This window comes from Lichtheimia ornata (assembly GCF_029851405.1).
Source record: "Lichtheimia ornata isolate CBS 291.66 chromosome Unknown scaffold00002, whole genome shotgun sequence".
NCBI lineage: Eukaryota > Fungi > Mucoromycota > Mucoromycetes > Mucorales > Lichtheimiaceae > Lichtheimia > Lichtheimia ornata.
In genome coordinates this window covers 498,357-515,779 of record NW_026695322.1, presented here as the reverse complement: position 1 = coordinate 515,779, position 17,423 = coordinate 498,357, and the positions used below count along the sequence as shown (strand labels likewise).

General features: G+C 44.2%; 6 protein-coding genes across 6 annotated transcripts; 2 read left to right on the top strand and 4 right to left on the bottom strand.

Moving 5' to 3' along the window:
- Positions 1-175: 175 nt before the first annotated feature.
- On the bottom strand, positions 176-1,699 carry O0I10_000677 (uncharacterized protein; the record flags this gene model as incomplete). The annotated part of the gene is made up of 1 exon (XM_058480786.1): positions 176-1,699. One exon carries the CDS (start codon positions 1,697-1,699, stop codon positions 176-178), a length of 1,524 nt encoding a protein of 507 aa, XP_058348350.1.
- Positions 1,700-2,549: 850 nt separating this feature from the next.
- Positions 2,550-3,394, top strand: O0I10_000676 (40S ribosomal protein S4; the record flags this gene model as incomplete). Its single annotated transcript, XM_058480785.1, has 2 exons — positions 2,550-2,598; positions 2,676-3,394. The coding sequence occupies 2 exons, from the start codon at positions 2,550-2,552 to the stop codon at positions 3,392-3,394; spliced, it is 768 nt and encodes a 255-aa protein (XP_058348349.1).
- A 1,086-nt stretch (positions 3,395-4,480) lies between these two features.
- On the top strand, positions 4,481-6,648 carry O0I10_000675 (uncharacterized protein; the record flags this gene model as incomplete). The annotated part of the gene is made up of 9 exons (XM_058480784.1): positions 4,481-4,720; positions 4,789-4,828; positions 4,900-5,221; positions 5,285-5,733; positions 5,798-5,857; positions 5,923-5,978; positions 6,045-6,191; positions 6,254-6,283; positions 6,346-6,648. The coding sequence occupies 9 exons, from the start codon at positions 4,481-4,483 to the stop codon at positions 6,646-6,648; spliced, it is 1,647 nt and encodes a 548-aa protein (XP_058348348.1).
- A 560-nt stretch (positions 6,649-7,208) lies between these two features.
- Positions 7,209-8,414, bottom strand: O0I10_000674 (uncharacterized protein; the record flags this gene model as incomplete). Its single annotated transcript, XM_058480783.1, has 1 exon — positions 7,209-8,414. The coding sequence occupies one exon, from the start codon at positions 8,412-8,414 to the stop codon at positions 7,209-7,211; it is 1,206 nt and encodes a 401-aa protein (XP_058348347.1).
- A 354-nt stretch (positions 8,415-8,768) lies between these two features.
- On the bottom strand, positions 8,769-9,992 carry O0I10_000673 (uncharacterized protein; the record flags this gene model as incomplete). The annotated part of the gene is made up of 1 exon (XM_058480782.1): positions 8,769-9,992. One exon carries the CDS (start codon positions 9,990-9,992, stop codon positions 8,769-8,771), a length of 1,224 nt encoding a protein of 407 aa, XP_058348346.1.
- A 2,818-nt stretch (positions 9,993-12,810) lies between these two features.
- Positions 12,811-13,190, bottom strand: O0I10_000672 (uncharacterized protein; the record flags this gene model as incomplete). The annotated part of the gene is made up of 4 exons (XM_058480781.1): positions 12,811-12,816; positions 12,876-12,965; positions 13,022-13,105; positions 13,161-13,190. 4 exons carry the CDS (start codon positions 13,188-13,190, stop codon positions 12,811-12,813), a joined length of 210 nt encoding a protein of 69 aa, XP_058348345.1.
- Between the last annotated feature and the right edge of the window lie 4,233 nt (positions 13,191-17,423).

The window sequence follows — 17,423 nt, the reverse complement described above, 5'->3', positions numbered from 1 at the left end:
ATTTTCCTCGCTCAATTCCTTGACGACACTGTTTCCATGGAAACACGCAAGATGTACATTATGAAAAAAGATGCTTATTTATAGAATAGATGCAATGACAAGATATGCGAGTGGATGGGGTGTTGAACATAAAAGTGTGTGTGTATGTGTGTGTGCTATAGCGTCTAATTGGATTTTACATAATGTGGCAATGATGATGGTGTTGAGAATTTTGATCTCGTTCTTGCTGCTTGAGTTCCCGAATGCGCTCCAAAGCAAACTCGTCATTGTGTTCAGCTGCCCTATGAAGCCATAATCTTGATTCCTCGATATTCTTTTCGGTACCAACGCCATACTCTTTGTAGTACGCCATGGCCAGCATGGCACGTGCACTGCCACCATAAGCTGCTTGTTCAGCCCATTGATAGGCTTGATCATTTGTGTCTTGGGATAGACACCAACGTGAAAGACAAAAGGCAGCTTCGGCATCACCTTGAGCAGCAGCTTGTTCAGCCCATAATAAGGCTTGATCGTTATCCACAGGGCAACCAAGATCACCTGTTTCATAAGCAGTGGCCAAACGTGCTTGTGAAGGAGCATGTCCAAAGGCAGCTGCTTGATGATAAAGCTCGAGTGCATAGCCTGGATCAGGAACAAGGGCATAGCCAGGTGTTTCACAAGCCAAAGCGAGCGCATGAAGTACAGCAGGGGTCGTGTTGTTGTCATGTTGGATGGCACGTTTAAGCCATGAGATACCTTGACGTCGATCAAGCGGTGTTTCTCGATGGATCAATATCATCCCCAATTTGTACATGGCTGGTAAAAATCCTGTTCTTGCAGCTTTGCGTAGATAATGGGCTGCTTGCATGACATCCAATCGTGTTCCTGCACCAAATTCGTAACACACGGCCACACGATACATACATTCGGCGTGGTTTTGTTTTGATCCCATCCAATAGCATTGAAACGCCTTACCAGCGTTAGCCTCAAATCCACATTTCCCTTCACCATAGCAATTGCCAAGGTAGAGTTGTGCTGGTGCATAGCCTGGTTTTGCATAGCCACGTGATGAGGCAAGTCGTTTCAGCAACCATCTTGTACACGCTTGCAGCTTCTTTAGGTTTCTCTTGTCATCGTCACCATTGATTTCGGGTAGTCCTTCTATGGCAGTGATAATGTATTGCACGTGTTGCAGCTGGTCTTCAACATCAGACAATGTTGCTGCATAATCATACAGCTGCAAAAGTGAATGAACGGTCATGGGGTACTTTGTGGTGTCATTATTTGCATTGGTCGTGGTAGGCTGTGGTTGTGGTTGTGGAAGCGGCTGTAAATGTTCAGATGCATGTTCAGTGATACTGCTTTCGATGGTCGTAACCGTTTCTTCAGCACTACTACTTGCAGAGGGTGTAGGTGGAAGTGGTTTAGTGGATGCATCATGAAAGGTCTCGTTGGAGCTTTGGCGGCTCAAACGTATTCGGATGACTGATTTGTTGTTTTTAGCTGATGGAGAAAGAGGTGCTAAGCCGAGGCTGTTGCGAATGACATTGGCTGTGTTGGATAATACTTTGGCGGATGCTATCAAGGATGGCACTGCTGATACTGCTAATGCCTTGTGAACTTTTGAATCGCGTGGGGAGGAGGCTTCTATTGTCTTGTTTGGCACATCCCCGCTTTGTGGGTGCTGCTGGTGCTGCTGCACACTTTGCAGGGTGGCCATGATGATTTATTATTCTTGTCGTCGTTTGGCTGGGTCCACACAGTGGGAAGCAAAGTCGAGAGGAAAAAGAAAGATAGATCAGAGTCGCATCAAAGCTGTGTATATGACACCTTTTCACCCCTCGGTCAAATATGCTCAAGAATATTCCAATTGTTGACATAAGCTCACATTGAAATCATAGCAAATGTTTGCCATCATCCGTTAGTGTAGAGGAATGCAATTTGTTTGCTGTTTGTTTTCTAGAAATGTATGTGCTGGTAGCACAAGAAGTAACATTGTGCTATATGATTATCTTTAGGTTGATGAGGGATGTCAAAGGAGATGCATGAGCTGCAAATCATGGCATCAATATGCTTTACAAGAAAAGCAAGGGAATGGATTGGGGGTTGCTCAAATAAACCTGATTGTGGCGTTCATGGTAGAAATACAAATACAAGTTTGTAGCATGTAACCATGACAACATTGTGAGGCAGGCAAAAGACAACAATGATGGTGGATCATCTTTCGGTGAATATGAGACAAAAAGCCACATGCGGTCGGTTGGGTGTGATAGCAGGTACACATCACAGTGGTGCTCCGCCAACTGAGTTTGGCAGCCGCAAGCTGATTAAAATTTGGGAACAAGGCAGTTCAGATGCTCCTCCTCTTCCATCTTTGATAGTCAACAATGGTATGTACATGCATAGAACATCCAAGTCATCCATCGATCCATCATTTATCAAATACATCAAAAATCGATTTCGTTATTGATGGATGAAAGGGATATGCGATGGATGAACGACTCTACATCAACCAGATGATACTCAACTCGAATGCATATGTTCATTAGGCTCGTGGTCCGAAAAAGCACATGAAGCGCTTGAATGCCCCCAAGCACTGGATGCTTGACAAGCTCTTGGGTATGTTGAAGAGAATGCACGCTTTATTGTGTTGGCATCTATGCGATCAGGGTTGCTAATCTATTATTGATGTATAGGTTCTTATGCTCCCAAGCCCAGTGCTGGTCCTCACAAGACTCGTGAGTGCTTGCCCTTGATCATCTTTTTGCGTAACCGTCTCAAGTACGCTTTGAACGGCCGTGAAGTCCAAGCTATCCTTATGCAGCGTTTGGTTAAGGTTGACCACAAGGTTCGCACTGACTCCACTTTCCCTGCTGGTTTCATGGATGTGATCTCCATTGAGAAGACTGGTGAGAACTTCCGTCTTGTCTATGATGTCAAGGGTCGCTTCGCTATCCACCGCATCACCGATGAGGAGGCCAAGTACAAGCTTTGCCGTGTCAAGAAGATCACCATTGGCAAGAAGGGTATCCCTTACGCTGTCACCCACGATGGCCGCACCATGCGTTACCCCGACCCCGCCATCAAGGTCAACGACTCTGTTCGTTTCGATTTGGAGAACAACAAGATCACTGACTTTGTCAAGTTCGATGTTGGCAACGTCTGCATGGTTACCGGTGGTCGTAACATTGGTCGTGTTGGTATCATCACCCACCGTGAGAAGCACATTGGTGGTTTCGAGATCGTTCACGTCAAGGATTCTCTCGACCGTGTCTTCGCTACCCGTATCTCTAACGTCTTCGTCATTGGTGCCGGTAACAAGCCCTGGATCTCTCTTCCCAAGGGCAAGGGTGTCAAGCTCACCATTGCTGAAGAGCGTGATCGTCGCAGAGCCGCTGCTGCTGCCGCTCACTAAGAATGTGCATCTCTCCCACATTGATAATAAATTCACGGGTTTCCTTTTTACTCGAGCCATTACTCTTTTATTGTTGTGCATTTGTGGATGGATTATAGAGGATTTGTTTATGAGATGGGATGGGTATGTGCTCTTTCTTCCTTCACACCTGACCCCGCTTGTTGAAAACACACTACATTTGCTTTACTCAAATCGAACTACTCTTACGCTGATGCGCCAACCCGCTTGCTTACGATCCGATGGCAACTCTCCCAAGCACGTCTTTTTATCAGCGAGATGCGTTTTGGAATGGAACAACAATGACACCTCATCCTCTATTCTTGACAACTGAAAACTACAATGCGACAATGCGAATTCAACAGACTCTTGTCAAGGCATGCGAGTGAAGCTGTTGCTAGGAAACGGCTTGGGCACATCTATTGTTGGCAACTTGCACGTGTATTCGGTTCGTCAACCAACTTTTTCCAGTAACCATATGGTTGTCGACTTTACCCTTTGAATGGTTAGTGGGTATCAACACACATGGGCAGCTTCAGCATGGTGACACAAGTACAGGCAATTTGGCTAGGGATGTCAACTTTCACCACAATCTATGGGATTCAAAGTGCAATGTATCCGATGACATACATGAGGGGCATTTGATTACTATAAGAGCAGCATCAAGCGAGTGACGAATGCAAGGATCAGGTACATCATCCGGATTTTTTTACTGTGGGAATTATGCGGTTGGCCACCCTATTTGCTCGGATGGATCTTCCGTATCACAATGGTTGCTTCATAATGGATTGCATTATTATTAACTTGCAACGTTTTCATTATATAGACCATTCAAGGAAGGCATATCATGCGTGGAATGTATATGGGACGCTCTCTCTAGGAGCTGAAGATGGCTAGTCAATCGGATGCATGTGGTGATTCAATGAACGCCCAATTCTCCCGCATTGCAAATCAAGGCAGAAATATTTAAGCTCTCTCATGTCGGATTGGGTAAGCATCATCCAAAATCAACTTCTCCCACCCCTTTTTATTTCACGCGATGAATACTGAAATCGTATCTTCATCTTTTGTAGCTATCAACAACACAGCATGATCTTCACTTCTTCATATCCACCACTCACAGAGATTCCTCAATGCAATGTTATCGAGTTCCTTTTTCGGAATCCAAACAAGATCCCAGACAACCATCCCATGCTTGTTGATGCTGTTACGAATGATTGCTTGACGTATGGTGATCTCAGACAACGTATTCTCCAGTTTGCTGCAGGATTACAGGATCAATGCGACTTTAAAAAGGGCGACACCCTGTTGCTATGCTCTCCAAACGATGTAAGTATTTATCGATCAAAGGATCATCATGCATTTACATTAACGTGTGATACGCTTCTTTTTATTAGTACGAGTATCCAATTCCATTGTTGGGAGCAGCTGCAGCAGGTATGTTGGTGGTAATGCGTATGTGTATCAGATCCATTGCGTTCTATTGCTTATTTCTATATTATCATCAGGCGGTGCTAGTTCCCCTGCCAATCCCAATTACACCGTTCATGAAATCCTGCATCAGTTGACATTGACCAAGGCCAAGGTTATCATCGGCCATCCTGACAATATTGACCGAGTGATTGCTGCAGCTTCCCAGGCTGGTGTACCACAATCTCGTATCTTTGTTCTTGGTTCCCACGGGATCAAGGGATGCCAATCCTTCCGTGTATTACTGGGCAAGCGCACAGGAGAGATTACCAAGCTTACAGCTGAGGAATCCAAGACAACGCCAGCATACCTTTGTTTTTCATCGGGTACCACTGGTCAAAGTAAAGGTGTTATAACTACGTAAGTTACACGGGCTCATATACACACAAAACACGTGCATTAAACATACCGATATATACTCAGGCATGCCAACATCTCTGTGAACATCCTCCAATACCTGGCAATCGATGGCAAAGTTATCAACAGCAAAAAAGACAGCACAATCATCATGCTTCCTATGTTCCACATTATGACACTATCCAACATTCTGCATACATCCATATACACTGGTACAACGTTGTATGTTCTCAAACGCTACGAATTGGAACGAGTGTGTGCTCTCATCGAAGCCAAGAGAGTGCCGTTTGCTTATATGGTACCTCCAGTCTTGCTACAAATCGCCAAAGATCCAGCTGCTCAAAAGTATGATTTGTCTTCTCTCAAATGGATCAACAGTGCAGCAGCACCTCTTGGTGCTGAGCTTGTGGAGCTCTTGAAGGAACGTCTTCCTACGACCATCGTGAAGCAGGCATATGGAAGCACTGAAACATCGCCCGTGGCGACCACAGAGCCAATTGACGATGTTGCTCAAGGTATAAGGACAATCATCGGATCATGTTTCTTTGAATCCGGTTCACTAAATTCATCTATGTATAGGATCGGTTGGACTTTTGGCTCCTAATATGGAATGCAAGATCGTCAATGAAGATGGCAAAGGTATGATTGATGTGATTACATCTTACAGGACCAACGTCTCATTCCACTATGGTTTATTCGTATAGCGCTTGGAACTGGTGAGCGAGGAGAGATATGGCTCAAAGGCCCAAACATTATGATGGTAAGTAGGGTGGGATTACCAAATGCAGCTGCATGATTTGGGCATTTATTTATTTGTCATTGAAAGGGCTACATCAACAATCCCGAGGCGACAAGGAATTCCATTGATGAGGATGGTTTTTACCATACAGGAGATGTGGGTGTGATTGATCAGCAAGGCCATATGTGGATCGTGGATCGGATCAAGGAATTGATCAAGTACAAGGGATTTCAGGTATATGCTGGTAGAGTACGTGAATTAAGGACATGTGCTAAGACAAGGAAAATGATACGTAGGTGGCACCTGTTGAGTTGGAATCAATCTTGGTAAGTTCACGTCACTACCTTGGAAACCGACAAACACGCCTTCTTACATGAAAAGGAAACAGGTAGAGTCACCTGACGTAGCCGACTGTGGAGTCATTGGAATGTATGATGAAGCGATAGCCTCCGAGATCCCGATCGCTTATGTGAAGCTCATGCCAAACGTGCCGTCCACAGAAGAAACTAAACAACGTATCAAGCAATACCTTGCAGAGAGAGTGGTACCATATAAGAAGATTCATCGTGTGATATTTACGGAGGCAATTCCACGAAGTGCGGCTGGGAAGATTTTACGTCGAATCCTTAAAGAGCAGCTTTCGAAAGATGTCAAGGATAGAAAAATGGTATCATCCAAAGCCAAGCTTTAGAATAATAAAGACCTATAAAGCATTTGAGTGTTTTGATACATAAGAATGAACCATTCCATATGGGCTATCATAGGCGGATTTCACTATAGGCAGGCAGGGAGAGGATTCTTAATGCACTCTCCGCCAATAGGATTAACGCTTCAAGGTCACCAGCGCTCTCGCTTTGTGACACCACAGTCCTTCTGCATATTTGGCTCTGATACGAGTGAGGCGATTGACCACGAACAAAGACCACCCTTCGTATAGCATCACCCTTACAGTATAGGTAAAACATAAAGGTGCCTGTATCTCTAAACTTTACAATCAAACGTGGGGTCTTTAATAGAACAGTGTTGCTCGGCGGGGTGAAGCGGACCTCGTGTGCAAGTTTCACGATCAAGCTTGCCAATCCCAGATTTCGCAATGTCGCCACCAGCCAAACTGGATCTGGGGGTCGACCTCTTCGTTATAGGGAGGCTTGATTTGCCTCGATTTTTTATTGGGAGTATGTCGAGGAGTGATACCCCAAAGATGATACAGCAATGTGAAAGTAAAGAAGACTAACTGAGAAGAGAAATAGATCAAACCGGATCATTGTGACTCGAAGAAGAGACACTTTCCGATGCAAAAGAGAACGAAAAGGGGAACGCTTTCCCCTTGTGGCGAAGTGTAGCATAAAGTCTGTCATAAGATACGCTGGTCAGTGTTTCAGTAATGGTTCTTGCTTCGTCGGAAATAGGGAACAGGCGGTTAAGTAGTCTGCGTTGGCGACCAGTGATAGGTTTGGCGTTAGGGTCAGTATTGAGCTGAGGTGGGATAAAGTCGACAATAAGCTGGTCGTTGTGAGCTTCACGATTGGAAAGGTCATCAGAATGCATTGAAACATCAGAGTCGTGGCTGTGGGCAGAAGAAAGTGTGGGCGATGGAGGCGATGGTGGCACGTGTGGTTCTTTGTTGTTGGTTGGCGCTGGGGTGCGATGATAAGAACATTTTGCTGCACGATGGCCTGGTTGACCACATGACCAGCAAAGACGATTGCGACTTGGATGACTAGGACATGATGAAATAGAGTGACCGGAACGATGACAGTGTAGACAATGTAATGGCATTTCAGCCCATGTTGCATAAAAGAAGTCGGCGGAGTTGGGCCAAGCAATCGTGTGTGTGAGTGGGAGGAAATCGAGTGAGGCTGAAACGTTTAATGTTGCGTAACCATGTCCCATAAACAAGTGGGAGTCCTGGTCACGAAGAATACCATGATCTAGAATCTTACCAAAGGGTGCGAGTGCTTGTCGAATACCATCTGCTAGTTTTTCCCTAGATGTGAATGGCAGGTTGCTGAGACGAATGTTGATGATGTGAGCGTTTTCCGATAAAGGCCGAGTGGGTAAGATACGAGAACCATCAGAGAAGTGAAGACCATTTTTGCAGGCTTTTTCGTACAAGGATGAATCATCAATGAATAGCTCAACAATACGGCGTGAATGATCTGAGTGCAGACGTGCACCACAGTTATCGGGATAGCTTTCACTTATGTGACGAAGAAGTGTTGAACGGTTTTCGGTGCGAGAAGTGAAGTCAAAAAACAAACTCGGGCACGAAGCAGGGGATCCACCAACTTTCCACACATTGGAATGGGTGGTTTTGTCAAGTGCATTGCTGGTCAAAGATTCTCGAATTGCAGTAGGACGTTGAACGCGAGCAGCTCTCGCATAAGATATAGGTGGTGTACTAGATTGGGTGCCTGTTTCCTTATCAGGCGATTTGATTGAATTCGCGGAAGACATGGGGTCGACCTCTTCGACGACGACGACCAAAAAATATTTTTTGGGCTAGTTGCGACATTGAACGTGAAACTTTCACACAAGGTGCTGTTGGCCAAGCCGAGCCCATTGCTCTAATAAAAACCCCGAGTTTCATTGTAAAGTTTGAAGATACAGGCACCTTTATGTTTGTAAGCGTGATGCTATATGAAGTGTGGTCTTTGTTCATTGTCAAGTATTTATATGGAGGTTGTTAGCCTCGTTTTATTGGGAGTGCATCGGTGAGTGGCACCCCAAAATCGAAACAATATTGGTCAAATTGATAATCATAAGGAGATATACATGAGAGGGAACGAGATGACAAAGGGTGGGAGCGAGCTAATTGGAATCATTAAGTCTCATGGAAGAGACACTCCCCGACGAATTGGAAGGAGTGGCAGAAGACGGAAAAAGTTTACCCCGACTTTTAAGCTTAAAATAAAGGGTGGTAAAACTTGATAGATGCAAAGATCGAATGATTTCCTTGGCTTCATCAGACATGGGAAAAGTCGTCAACATACGATCGATGGACTCGGGCGGTGTTGGTGCCTTAGATGATTTGGCTGATGGTTTTTCAGGGGAAGATTCTGTAATATGAGTACTGATAATCATGTCGTTGTGGGCTTCAAGGGGTGAGTAATCAGTGCTAAGCATCGATACATCGGAATGGCTGGCAGCAGTGGAAACAGAAGACGATGGGGACATTGGTGGGTCATTGATGGGCTTGACAACAATAGGGCGGCGATTGGGACATTTAGCGGCACGGTGGCCATTTTGGCCGCAAGACCAACAGGGGCGATATCTGCTTGGGTGGGTAGGACATGAGGACATAGAATGACCGGATTTGTGGCAATGAAGGCAATGAAGCGGCATTTCAGCCCATGTTGCATAAAACCAGTCTTCGGAGTTAGGCCATGAAATCGTGTGTGTGAGCGATGATGATTGTTTTGAACCTGAAACGTTTAATGTTGCATATCCGTGTCCCATGAACAACTTAGAGTCATGATCACGGAGAATACCATAATCAAGAACATCACCAAAGGGTAAGAGAGCCTTATAAATTCCATCGGTAAGCTTATCTCGAGAGGTAAAAGGAAGGTTGCTGAGTCGAAGATGAATGAGACGGGAATCAGCTGGTAAAGGTACACTAGGCAAGATACGCACACCATCCTTGAAAACAAGGCCTGACGTACAAGCTTTCTGGTAAACGTTGGAGTCATCGATGAATAATTCAACAATACGGCGAGCATGATCCGAGTGAAGGCGAACACCACAATTGTTGGGAAAGCTTTCGTTTATATGGCACAAAAGCTGGGAGCGATTTTCGGAACGAGACGTGAAATCAAAGAACAAGCTGGTACAGGAAGCAGGAGAGCCACCGGCTTTCCACACATTCGAGTGCAAAGAATTGTCATGAGCTGTTGCTTTCAACGAATCCCGCGTTGGGGAATGAGTACGTGCTGAGGAATGAGTGCTGGTAACCTTGGCATACGAAAGCCGTTGTGGACGATATTGTGTGCCTGTTTCCTTATCAGGCGATTTGGTTAAATTCTGGGAAGACATGTTTGAGTTTGTTCGTTCATTGTCAAGTAGGTGGACCCTGGCAGAGCAAAAGATGCAGAGGGACCTCTTTGTGTAACTCAGCTACCTTGCATGACTGGAAGGATTGATGGATTATACTTTTGTCTATCCACGATAGTCCATATATTGCCCGCTAGCAGCCATTTTTTCACAATCAGCGTTGTTGCAAAATCCACTTCATGTGAATGATTCTCCTACTCCAGCCGAGCGTTTCCATCATTCAAGTTTCTTGATCCGAGCCGATTTGACTGAGCTACGCTGGAACAGCGAACATGAAATTAATGAATCGCAGACCCTGCGAATGTCTCCGTCATTCAAACTTTTGGACGCTCCCATTCCAAATTTTCAAATGAAGCGTGAAGTTTTTATTAGAAAAAGTTGATTAGGATGCTCGAGAGCACCCTTCTGACCAATTTTCAAGTTGGAAGTGAGCAACTTCGGAGCGGTGGGCCGTCCGCTCTTTTGTTGCCCATCATCCACCGTTTGGGCCCTCCCGCATTCAAGACACCCTTAATGAAGTGTATGGTTTTTAAATGAATGAAGTTGATCAGCATGTTGCAGCGAACCTTCTGACAAAGTTTCAGGTTCGAAATGGGGAATCCCAAGATAATACATACTGTATCCATAGATCATGAATCCGGGGCTGACCTCCGTTTCCGACTTACATAGTAAACCCACATTGCACCCTCCCATTCAATATTTTCTAATGAAACATGAGGTCTTTTTTAAGACCATGTTGATCAGCATGACCAAGAGCATCTTGTGTGAAAGTTTCAGGTTCGAGAGGGGCGATCTCAATATCAAGGATTGATGTACAGTGTTCATGCATTTAAACAAGAGGTGCCCGACCTATTTAATTTCCACTTCTTCCACTCTCAGCACTTCCCTCTTCCTCCCAATCTCAACTGTTGCCCCATTCAAGTATACAACTACCACCTGCGAACGATTGTCCTGGTTCAACCCATCATGTCCATCCTACGATTGTCTTGATCCGATTGTCTTTGACTGAATGGCAAGTCCATGACGTGTGCATCCTACTACAGCACTCGCATTATTGATACTACATCCTTCTCTTGTGCACTCCTCTACCAACACCAAGCGTAACAGCATTCATTCCAGTGGCTGCAATTAGCAAGGTCTTTCTTCATTGACTCGTATGGTGTTCAAAGCCTTGTCACTCTACTACAGCACACGCTCTTGCACACTCCTTTGCTCAACCGAACGTAACAGCATTCGTTCCAGCAGCTTCACTCCATTGTCTCCAACAGAATTCTTTACTTGCAGCAACTTGTCTTACAGCCTTTTCACGTGAACAGCAAGTAGTCATTGTATAGAAGCAGCCTTGTTTACGTGCAGCAACTTGCTTTGTTGGATACGAGCTCCAATGGATGATGCCATATCAGCCATCAACTACTACTGGCCAATACAAGCATTCTTCACCTGGTTGAGCTAATAGAAAATGACCAAGCAAGTGATTGACCAACATCCGGATGGAGAGGAAACATGTCAGCAAGCGATCTCAAGAGTTTTTTCTATCAGCGTTTTGGTCTTGCAATGGCTACGATGAATGGATGCAAGCAAGTGCAGCGAAGAGGAATCTTGAAATGAAGAATGGATCATATCACATGGATACGACCGGGGATGATGATGGATTGGATGACGTGGATGGCGTGGATGAGAGGCATCATATCTTTGATGGAAGGCGGTTTGCTGTCATGGATAGTATTGGAGCATCGAAGTCAAGGCACGCACAGCAAATAGCTTGCAATCATGGATGGAGATGTTTATGACGGCAGCAACCAAGGATACAATGACACAATGGTGCTCACTGATTCTATGTGATTCACGTGGTTGGTTTTTGGAATGGAAGGGAGGATGGAAATTTGAAGGTCGCGAAGAGAGATTGGATCACCACCACATCATTGTATATGCTGATAGACGATAGGCAATGGTAATTCTCAGGATTGTACACATCTTTAAATAGACGCTTGTAATGTGAAAGATAATAAACCCATAGTATTGCTACCCAACAATAGTGCTTGTTACAAATGCAGTCCATTGAAAGCCCTAATCATTTACGTTTAAGAAAGAGTGAGCTCTGATACAATGTGGCACGGGTACATACAACGTACGTACAAGGTCTAGGAACGCATGATTTATGGATATCGTATATTGTTTACAACATGGCGCTTAAAAGAAAGTGCTGGAGTTAGCGTTTCGAATAAGCATCATCATTACCAGTCATTATTATTACATGCGTTCACTACCCTGGATATAAGTCCTCAACCTTGCAACTCACTCACATGATCGAGAATACAAATGTGGTGCGCTATGTTGTTATATCAATGAAGATGTCAACAGCTTTCAATTTTTCTTTCTGTAACACGCATAAACATACTCGAAATACGTTTTAATTCGCTCAATCAACCATTAGAACTCCCACACGATTGTCTTTGCATAACACACTCGTCTTTTGCATTTTATAATAGTAGATGCAATCATCATCCCATATATCTAGTGATGCTGACCCCAACATTTATTCAATGAAAGCCGATACAAGGACAAGATACTGTAGGTGATTATCAAACAAAGATGATGAAGAAATAACATTGCCGAATGAATATAAGATGTGGATGTATCACGTAGAGCCAACATGTACCTCTCTAAAACATCATCCAATGAGAAACAAAAAGCCATGGCAAGCATTGTTGTGTCTTGTGTCTTGTGTCAACGTGGTCCATTAGATGATCGTGACGGAAAATAGGCGAGTGCACCCATCCATTGGACAGGCCAGTTTGTGTTAGGCCTATGTATGAATCAATGATGTTAATAAGCAGTACCAAGATATACGTAGAACATACTTACGCAATTGTGGTTGTGAATATGATGGTAAAACTTCTTCTTTGTGGTAAACGTCTCATAGCAATGCTCCCAAGGACATTCGATTTCTTCACACTAGATATAGACACCAATTTAGTCCATGGTCCATATCGATGGGATATATTACTTACCTGATGCATTACAACTTTGTGGGGGTAATAAGTGCGGTAGTTCTCGAATGTTTCGTTACATTGCTCACAAGGTATCTCGCCAGACTACATAAAAGCTGTCAGAGCATGAATCAATGCGATCACTGGAAATAGCACTTACATGAATGTTGAACTTGTGTGCTCGCAACATAGTCTTTGTTGATAGCACCATACCACATTCATCGCATTTCCACTCCTCTCCCTAATTGCATTCAGTATCGCCATAGAGATCCTTGGACGGTGTATCGTTGCCTTGTGCTGATGGTGGTGTGATAAGTTAGTTTCAATTCAGGATAGACGAGCTGGTCGCTTACCCCGTGTTCTCGCACGTTGTGCGCAATCAGCATATAGGGTATATGGTATGATTTGTTGCATAGATCACAGCGATGCAACCGTCCCTGGAAAAAAGACCCCTTATTAGTAAATGGCCTTTCATTCGTTCAACCTTGGATGACCTACTCGTTCATTTGTTACGTTTCTTGGTAGGGTGTTGTATGTTCGCTTTCTGCACTCTTCTTCATATTTCCTGGCCAAGTCCTTCTCTGTGGCATCCATTGATCGTAAACGTAACATACATGTGAGTATGGGATTTGAACCGTCATGAAGCGTGACAACATGTACACATGTACCTATCGTTGTATGTGCAGGGCTGCTCGTATCAGAAGCAGTGACACCGATAACTATAATGCAGTTGATTAATACAGATATATACTTTCTTTTGTTTGGGTATCCATATATACCAACCTTTGCATTAGCTTGATCAGTACATCAAGGATGCTACTGATGACGAAGATTTGGCTGCACGTCTTGCACGACGTTCTTCAAGTGACGAACCAGTTGGAGACGGACTTGCAACTTGTACATGCACAGGAGACTGTTGAGTAGTAGTTTGTGGGCGCTGAACTGCTCTATCTTTTGGAACGCGCTATCCATCTTGAGGGTGCGTACATATACGAACTTAACGTTCACCCCTGTAGCTTTAGCCTTGATCCTCTTCATCAACTTGCTTCCCCGCACCTAACGTGTTGGCAAATCAAAAGTGAATTAGATGATGATGTTGTACTGCTATTCTTCTCAAATTACATACCAAAAAGCTCCACCAAATCGGGTTACTCTTCTTTCTTGCGTTTGGCACCGCCCAAGGCATGTATTTATTATTATACCTACAAAGGAGTCCCAAGTTTCCCATCAGACTGAGGTTGCCTTTTGCCTACAAATGTGCCTACCACAAAGGATCCATCAAGGAATACAGCCAAATGTTTTTAGGCACCAATGAGCACTTCAAGCGGAAAAGCAATGAGGTGAGCTATATAGATGAATGCATGAGTACCCTCATTTTGGCCATCACATAAAGGACTATCCTTGAGACTTACCAAAGGTCATTGATGATGATATGAATACAAGTGGAAAGAAACGAGGTATGATGGTGTTGGTGACAACAGCGTTGTTTATATGTGAGTGGGCGTGAGAATTGTTGTCGTGATTGATCGAACTGATACAGTAAAGTGGTCAAGCATGTGGAGTAATACTGAGTCGAAGTGATGGAAATGGATCAAACTGATGAAGTGGTCAAGCATCTTGGAGTAGTACTGAGTCGAAGTGATGGAAACCTGCAGCTGATGAATCCACCTGCCACTTGAAAGGTGACTTTTTGTATGTCACATGGTGTCCTTATCCTTCAACATACACCAAAGATCTTCATTTCAATTTCACCACCACCGTCGTCGTCACCGCTTCCCATTGAGGAAAAAGAAAGAGGGTTGATATCATCGAGTGTGAGACGATCATGCTTGGCGGGAGGTACCAAAATCGAGGTAGGTAGACAACGAGGAGGAGGAAGACGAAGAAGAACAAGAGACAGAGGAAGAAGTGGAAGCAGCAGCAGTAGCAATAGCAATAGCAGTAGCAGGAGGAAGAGGCACGGGCTCAATGAGACATCGGCAAAAGAAGTACAGTATCACGAAGAGTATTGCTGTCAAATGGCCCAAAGGAGTCGAACGCAAGGAGATGATGATGATGGCTAAAGTTGAATTGCTTGATCAAAGACCTATTCAGTTCATTATTAGCAAACATATACAATAAGCACCCTTTTCATTGTTTGTTTCATTGCACTTGCCTTTTCCATATACATAAAGACCCTTTGTTCTTGGTTACTGGAAACTGGAAAACCATGGTGTAGTAGTGTTGTTGAGCCGAAACAAAACGCCAAACCAGCCAACGCCTTGAAACCAAACTTGCTCTCTATACAAGCTAACACGTCAATGGAACCGATTCGGCTGCAACATTGGACTTTGAATGTACCTGTTGACACCAAGCATAGAGCGGGAATAGCAACGAACAAGAGGAAGCAACGATCGCCATGGCAACCACCAACCACCAACCACGCTCATTCCTCAGCACTTGGACACACTCACTCCCTGACAATGCATGTTAAGAACTACATTAACACCTCACAGCCAACAAGAGCACTTTTTTATAATACATTACCTTGATCGAGATGTCGTGAATGGAATAAAAGCAGAGGAGCGAGAAAGAGAAAGAAGCGCTGTCTCAAGTCGTGGAGCTACGTCCCCCAAGTTTAAATCCCCTACAGCTATTACACTGAGGCCACTCAATTACCCCTATACGCACACCATCCACCCATCGTCATCATCAACCTCACGGTAGACAATAGGTACACGTAAATAAAAGAAATGATCCTCACATATAGCAAAAGGACGTGTGTGTCATTTTACACTTTACATGACAATGATGATCCAACAACAGCCATTACTACCTTACTACCAGGTTAGCTCGAATCATGAAAGTTCAATGATGGGCATGCTGGGCTGGAGCAAGACAATCGTTCGTATGCAATGGACTGGACAACAAAGGTGAATGGGAGGAATGGGCTATTAGCTGGCAGTTTACAAATAACTTTGCAAAATGATTTTTCCCATATTGGGCGATACTTCTGTGTTTGAGCGTTTTTCAGTCAAATCCTCTCGGATCATGAAAGTTGAAGGATGGGGATGATGGGCTGGAGCAGGACAATCGTTCGTGTGCATTGGATTGGACAACAAAGGTGAATGGAAGGAATGGGCTATTAGCCGGCAGTTTACAAATAACTTACCAATTTGATTCTTCTGATGCTCGGATGGTGTTCTGTGTTTGAGCATTTTTCAGTCAAATCTCATCGGATCAAGAAAGTTGAATGATGGGCATGCTGGGCTGGAGCAGGACAATCGTTCGTATGCATTGGATTGGGCAACAATGGAGAATGGGAGGACTAAGGTTATTAGCTGGCATTTTGAACTATTCCTAAATAGTGTACAAGAATCATGCATCGCCTGTGCTGAATGACTCAAGTTACACAAACACGACCCTTTGCATCTTTTGCTCTATTATAGTCATACTACTTTACATTAAACAAAGACCGCTTCTCATATAGCATCACGCTTACAAGCATAAAGGTGCCTGTATCTCCAAACTTTACAATGAAACGTGGGCTCTTTAGTAGATCAACGTGCTTGTCGGGGTCAAAGGAATCTTGTGTCAAAGTATGAAGTTCATCGTGGGCGATCCCAGATTTCGCAATGTCGCCACCAGCCAAACTGGATCTAGGGGTCGACCCCTTCGACGACGACGACCAAAAAATATTTTTTGGGCTGTTTGCGAGATTGAACGTGAAACTTTCACACAAGGTGCTGTTGGCCAAGCCGAGCCCATTGCTCTAATAAAAACCCCACGTTTCATTGTAAAGTTTGGAGATACAGGCACCTTTATGTTTGTAAGCGTGATGCTATATGAGAAGTGGTCTTTGTTTAATGTAAAATAGCTGGACCCTGACAGAGCAAAAGATGCAGAGGGTCGTGTTGTGTAACACAGCTACGTTTGCATGGATGAAAGGGTCAATGTATAATTACTTTATGGATCATCTAGGAACAGGCATGTATTGCTTGCTAACGGCCACTTTTATCCGATCATCATTGTTGCGAGATCCACTGCATGGGAACGATGCCCCTGCTCCAGATATTCATTTCCATGATTAAAGTAGGTTGATCCGAGCTGATTTGACTGAGCTACGGTCAAAGAGAGATTACATCACTCTGGACATAGGAGTACCGCCTGATGTAGCTCAACTGATGTAATCTTGTGTGTGAAAGGTAACTCAACCAAATCAGCTCGGATCAACCTACTTTAATCATGGAAATGAATGTCTAGGAGCAGGAGCATCATCCACCTACAATAGAATGCACAAAAGTTGGGAATGCACAAAAGTGGCTATTAGCTGCCAATGTATGACATAAAGGAGGGTTGCGTACCTGTCATGCATTGTCCCTGAAGTCCTGACTTTTAGCTGAGTTACCCAAAGAGGAGCAATACGTAACTGAACGAAGTACAA